Source organism: Haemorhous mexicanus, chromosome 14 (assembly GCF_027477595.1).
Source record: "Haemorhous mexicanus isolate bHaeMex1 chromosome 14, bHaeMex1.pri, whole genome shotgun sequence".
NCBI lineage: Eukaryota > Metazoa > Chordata > Aves > Passeriformes > Fringillidae > Haemorhous > Haemorhous mexicanus.
In genome coordinates this window covers 15949186-15955944 of record NC_082354.1, presented here as the reverse complement: position 1 = coordinate 15955944, position 6759 = coordinate 15949186, and the positions used below count along the sequence as shown (strand labels likewise).

General features: G+C 51.4%; 1 protein-coding gene across 1 annotated transcript; it reads left to right on the top strand.

Moving 5' to 3' along the window:
• The first annotated feature begins 1265 nt into the window (after positions 1–1265).
• LOC132333769 (uncharacterized) lies at positions 1266–3577 on the top strand. Its single transcript, XM_059859191.1, has one exon. It carries the CDS (start codon positions 1423–1425, stop codon positions 2302–2304), a length of 882 nt encoding a protein of 293 aa, XP_059715174.1. The 5' UTR covers positions 1266–1422; the 3' UTR covers positions 2305–3577.
• The last annotated feature ends 3182 nt before the right edge of the window (positions 3578–6759 follow it).

Sequence of the window (6759 nt, the reverse complement as noted above, 5' to 3'; positions counted from 1 at the left end):
CTGGGCTGGGGACAAAGTGGGCACTGGGTACAGGTTGGACTTGGTGGTCTGGGAGGCCTTGTCCAGCATTAATGATTCTGGGATTCTGTCATTCTATTTTGACTTTTCCCCTCATTAATCTGCTGACTTATTTGACATTTCACTTTATTGTGCTGATTCCAGTGGCATTTCCTCTCTGATGGGAATGAATATCTCCATTTTAACACAACACTCATCCTCCAAACCCCAGGGACAAAAGGGCTTTTTTTTTTTTTTTTAATTGATGGTTACAGAGAACAAAATTAAACTTGTTTTGCAGAGATGCTGGAGCCCCTCTTTATGTACATCCATCAGATGGCATTAGAGGGAAGGAATTCCACTCCCTTCAGAGCTGCTTGACCTTTGCGAAACCTCCCCTGGCTGTCCCTCTGTTGATATTATATTGATTTGATATTATATTGATATTATATCATAGCTGTTGTGTATTTTATATCATCACGTTTAGGTCACATGGGATAATGCACATTATAAAATTCATTATATAAAATACCAGAGCAGTAGAGGACAACTTTTCCCCGTGCACTTTGGAAATACGTTTTGTAGAAGTACCTTTTAAAAGATATTTTTTATAGATGTCTTAGAATTCAGCTGTGATTTTTATTCATTTCAGCAGCGAGTGGACTCAACACTGCCTTGCAGTGATGTCGGGACAGCTGGGTCATCCCAATGCTCATTTCCAGCCTGGAAAACCCCAGGAGCACCTTTTTGAATTCTCCCTCCCGATGGTTCAGGCGCTGCCGGTGGCACCGCGGGCACCGTGTGGCCCCGGAGCCCTCCCGAGTTCACAACAGGAACGGCGTGATCCGAGCTCCAGGAGTGTTTGGACAGCGCCTCGGGTCAGGGTGGGATTTTGGGGGATGCTGCTGTGCAGGGCCAGGAGCTGGGCTCCGTGATCCCTGCGGGTCCCTGCCAGCCTGGCAGAGTCAGTGACTCCGTGTCATTTGCCCTTCGTTTGGTACATCCAGAGCTGGGCTGGGTACACGGTGAGGCCGGTGGCACTTTGGAGCCGGCTGGAGCCGTTTGGAAGGCCGGGGGTGCCGGGTGGGTCACCCCCTCCGTGCCCCGTCTGACGGGACTTCTGGGTGTCCTTGTTTCTGGTGAATAAAAGCGTCTTTGTGCCGAACCTCGGCGGATCAGGTGAGGAGCCGGAGCCCGTCCCGTGACGCAGGTGCGGGCGGTGCTGGCAGCGCTCCCGGCCCGGGCCTTCCTCCCGCTCTGCCCGGGACAAGCCCTTCCCTCCACCGGCGGTGCCCGGCCCGGGGCTGACGCAGGACCTGCCCTCCATCAATATTTGCTCTGGTGCCAGCAGGGAAGGCTCGCAGCTCTCCCTCAGGAGCTCCAGCCTCACACGTCCCCGCAGACGGTGCCGGAGCCCCGCGCAGCATGAGGGACCGGCTGGCGGAGCTGCAGCAGCGAGTGGCGGCCGAGGGGGACCCGCACGACGACTCCCTGCGCTTCGACAACCCCGCGTTCGTCGGGGACGACGCCAGCCCCGTGGGCCGGGCGCTGCGGGAGGCGGCCGAGCTGTGGCGGGCGCTGGAGCGGCTGGAGCAGCTCTCGGAGAGCATCGACAGGACGCAGCAGTCGGTGCTGTGCTGCACCTCGGAGGAGAGCATCGCCCGCGAGAAGAGCGGCCTCGGCGCAGCCCGGGCCGCCTTCGCCCGCCAGGCCGCGGCCCTGCAGCCCCGGCTGGGAGCGCCGCCGGCGGCCCCGGTCGGGGGCTCGGGGCGAGCGGGGCCCCGCGTCCGCCAGACCCAGCTGTGGCTGCTGCTGCGCCGCTACGGCGCCGTCCTCGCCCGCCACTACGCCCGGGAAAGCTGCTACCGGCACCGGCTCAAGGAGCAGATCCAGAGGCAGGCGGAGCTGGCGGGCATCAACCTGGGCGCCCAGGACGTGGATCTGCTGGCCGAGAGCCCCCAGGGGCCTCGCATCGTCGGCCGCGACCTGGAGGAGCTCAAGGCCAAGCATCACCTGGGCCTGGCCCAGGCGCGGCAGCGGCAGCTGCTGGAGCTGGAGGCGCAGCTGGTGGAGCTGCGCGGGCTGTTCGTGCAGCTGGAGGGGCTGCTGGCCCAGCAGCAGGGCGCTGCCGACAGCGTGGAGCAGCACGTCCTGCGCACCCTCGACTACGCGGCCCAGACGGGCGGCGGGGTGAAGAGAGCCGCCAAATACCAGCGGCCGTCGCGGCGCTCGGCCCTGCTGAGGGCGGCTCTCGGCCTCTGCTCCTGCTGCCCCTGCCTGCCCTGCCCCGGCCGGGGCCTGCGCTGAGCCGGGGCTGAGGGGGCATTGCAGCCGCGCTCGGGGATTCACCCCGCGCCGGGCGAGAAACCGTGTCTGGTGGGAGGGAGAACGTCCTGTGCTCCTGGAACAGCGGGGCAGGGGACGTGGACACCTTGTATGATGGTGCGAGGACCGTATGTGTCTTCTAAAATGGTATGAGGGCCATGCATGCCTTCCTTGATGGCTCAGAGACCATGCACGACTTGCTCAGGGATGCAGGGTCCATGCACACCTCACATGGCAGCATGGAGATGACACACACCATTCCTGATGGCACAGGGACTGTGCACACCTTGGATGGCAGCACAGGGACCAGTTGCACCTTGCACAGAGATGGAATAACCATTCATACCTCACCTGGAAGCAGGAGGACCAGGAACCTCTTGCATGGTGGCACAAGGACTGCCAGCACCTTTCCTGATGGCACAGGGACCCTGCACACCTTGTGTGGAGCACAGGGACCAGGCACACTTTGTGCATTTATGTGAGGACAATGCACACCTTATATAATAATGCAAAGATCATGCACACCTTGCTCGATGGCACAGGGACCTTGCAGATCTTGATGGCATCATGGGGACCATGCACCTCCATTACAGCATCCAGCCAAGAAAAGCACTTTTAACACTCTAAAACCTGACTTCAGAACTGTCACATTTCTTGGTTTCGTTACTGTTTCAAGGAGAGAGGGCAAAAAGCCTGTTGAAGTTTTTGGCAGGTCTGTGGTTACATGTGAGGGGACCCAATGGCTTGGTGCCACCAAGGAGGAGCATGAAGGCTCCTCCACCACACCCCAATCCTGATTCTCCCCACTCCCTCCATTTTCACTCCCTTGGGGTTATTTGGTGCATTCATGTTGTATTTTGGTCGTTGCTGCTTTGTCAGGCAGTGGGTCAGCTTTGGGCTGGGTGTTCCTCATGCCTCATCCCGTGCTTTGACACCAGGAGAGGATTTGCACAATTGTTCTGGGAATGTGCAGGCTTTTACTTCAGCCTGCACATTGCCATGCCAGCCAACATCCCACACATGCTGGAAATGCTGGAAACTTAGAGTGGCCCTTTTATTTGGCCCCCAGATCACCGCATGAATTTCCCAAAACCTCTCAAATTAAAGCCTGGGGCCTGGTTAAGCTTTTTGAGACCCTTTGTGGAAGGTCCCTCTGTGTCCTGGTAGTTCCTGGCAGCTCATCCCAGTGCTCTCAGCCACCGTTACATTTATTTTCATCTTCTGGCTGAGCTTTAATAAAACAATTTCTCAATAACCTCTTGAGTGTGGAGAGTTATTTCTTTGCAGCAGGGAGCCCAAAGCTAAGGAAGAGCAGAAATTGAATAACTTCTCAGTGTGTTGATTGAGTTAAATTCTTAGGAATGCATAAAACTTAATTTTCAGGCTGATAAATTCATATTTTCTGCTGACCTGGAACACCCCCACATCCCAGACCTCTCAAAGGAATGTCCATCCCTGTGAGAGCTCTGGGAGCCAGGCTGAGTAGTCTCAGCTTCTGCCCTCTTGCTCCTTTTTTATTTTCCATTTGTGAGGTCTAAATGAATATTCCTTTTTCATTCAAATTTTGATGAATGGAAGTTCACCTTTATTTAATTTTCATTAAAAAAAAAAAAACAAAACAAACAAACCCACAACTTCCAGACCATTGGAAACACCCCTTGCATCCCAAATCCAACCCCACATTTACTGTGTGGTTGCAAGAGCCACCTCCTGGGAAGCACTGAGGTTATTTACAGCCTCCCAGGATACAAAGAGAAGGGAAATAAACCTGCTGAGGTTGAGAGGTGGCCAATCTAAGCTCAATAAATCATATTTAACCTCCTTTCATGCCCCACTGTCACAGCTCCGTGCAAACAACCTCCCTGGAGCCCTCTCGGGTGGCTGGGCAGCGTCTGGCCCGACTGGTTTTGCTGCTCAGGAGTTCATTATCCATAAAACCTAGGGGAAAGTTGGGTCAGCAGCTTTCAGCCAGGACGTGTTCCCTGAGGATTTCCTGGAGCACAGCTCCCCTGGAGCCTGGCACAGAGGGGATGGTCCTGTGCTCGTGGGGCTTCAGCAGCCAGAGATCTCCTGAGTGTGGGATCAGCAGGAAAATAACCCTGATCGTGTTCAGGGATCCATGAGGAGTTAAAGGAGGAGGAAAACAGGAGAAACTTCATACCTTGGAGTGGATCTTCCTAGTGGCTTTAGTGGCTAATGAGACTTTATGTATTTTTGATATATTTTTTTTCCTGCTGCCTGGTGGCCTTTCTTTAAATACTGGCCTCAGACAGGATCTAATTATTGCAGAGCAAAATAATTAATGATATTGTAATGTGGTCATGAACACCCAACAGGATGGGGAAGATTCCTTTCTCTTCTGGCTCTGAGACTTACCTGGAACACATTTAGGAATATTCCTGGAGATGGTGACACCAAGGTGCAGAACCTGCTGTAACAATTCCAAGAATATACACGAGAGAGCTGTTTTAATTATGTCACAAATGAGCATCAGAAATGTAAGAAGCTCACATTTAAAGGGAAAAAATAAGAGAAAGCTAAAGTTAAAAATTCAAGAACCCCAGCTCTGCTCTGTGCTCACACTCATGGAAGGCACCGAAAAAGGAATTTTTGGTAAAATGTGTTAAAAGGGGCTTGTGAAAAGCCCAAAGCCTTTGTAACTCTGCTGGCAGCACCTGCAAAGTCTTTCTGTTGAAGAAGTGTCACTGAAAAGAAGTTTTTTTTAAAGAACACAAAATATTTTGCTGACATTTAGACAAGTAAATAACTCCAGAGCGAATTAATCACCCTGCAGAACTCATTTTTAAGGTGAGGTGGGTTATCACAGCTCAAGAGTTCCTGCTCAGGGACCCTGGGGGGGTTGTGAATTCCAGCTCAAACACTGAGCTTTGGTCCCTTTGATGCTGTTGATCTTTGATGTCACAACAAAACCCCACAAACAGAACAATTTCTTGTAAATGCAGGTTTTTAAAAGCCTGAGCACTGAAAAGGAACTCAGTTCCCTGAATTCTCTTGCATTTGAAGCATCTATTTGGCCAAACCTCTGGGCACCCACATTTATCAGCAAAATGGGGGAAGGAAGTTGAACCATGATTTCATTTTGTTGTTCTTCAGTTCCCCAGTGTGAGAGGAAGGATAAATTCTTCATTCAAAATATCTAAATATTTTAATTCAATAGGAGATATTAAATGGATTATATTTGCATTTTTTTCATTGAAAACCATTGCTCAATATTTCCAGAAATTTTTCAAAAAGAGGGTTTTTTAGTTCTCAAATCACACTTGGTAATTTTATTCTGAATATACTTAGGGCCAAATCAGAAATCCATTCTGCTGTGGGGGCTACCAAGTGATTGCCTTGCTTCAAAACGCTTTTTACATTTCCCTCCCTGACTCAGGAATGTGTCAGCAGTTTAAATTGACTTGATTTGTTTTCTCCACAGTTTCTCCTGTATTTTGCAGTGAATCAACAACACTATTCATAGAGCTCATCAAATATCTGCTGCTGCCTCTCCAAAAAAATACAGAGATCTGGCTCACAAGCCTTTCTGCCAGGGTGGAGATCTCTGCCAAGAAATTCAGGGGAGACACTGCTTGTCTTGGAAACCCCATCCTTGGGTTTTAGCAACAAATTGAGCTCATTTTTGGTGTTTGCTTCAACTGGATGTCTTTGGTGTCCCTGATCTGTGTGGGCAGCCTGGAGCAGGTCACATCTCAGTTTGAAATCATTTTTAAGGGGGTTTCACTACAGGCATGAACTAAATTGCCTTTTTCAAGGACAAAATACTGCTGTTGGATTTCCCTGCCAGGGATGAAATTTTATGTCCTTGTGTCTTCCTGCAGTCAACTCATACAAAATCTACCAGCAATAATTTAGGATTACAGAATCCCAGAATGGTTTGGTTTGGAAAAGGCCCTAGAGATAATCCAGACCCACCCCCTGCCATGGGCAGGAACACCTTCCACTGTCCCAGGTTGTTCCAATCCCCATCTGACCTGGCCTTGGACACTCCCAGGGATGGGGCAGCCACAGCCTCTCTGGTAAACCCATTCCCCACCCTCCCTACCCTCAGAGCCAGGAATTCCTTCCCATTTTCCCAACAGACCTTGCCCTCTGGCAGAGGGAAACCATTCTGCTTGTCCTGTCACTCTCAGGCAGCTCAGACTGGAAATTCCAGTTTCCTGGAGCCTGTAGCCCTGTTTGCACAAATCTTTGTGTTTTCCAAGCAGAGACTCAGATTTAGGGGCTGTTCCTGGCTGGGAGCTTTCATGATGGGAGAGAAAGGAGAGGGATTTGTGGCAATATTTTATCCTCTCCATGTTCCCATCACGCTGTGGGAATGACGGATACGTCACAGGATCCCACAGTGGCACTGCAGGATGAATCAAGGAGAGTTTCTCAGGGGTGATTTGGTGCCTAAGTGCTGTTTGCAGAGCT

What these genes read in the sequence shown, in the direction of transcription:
- LOC132333769 (XM_059859191.1), top strand. Translation starts at nt 1,423, where the DNA reads ATGAGGGACCGGCTGGCGGAGCTGCAGCAGCGAGTGGCGGCCGAGGGG.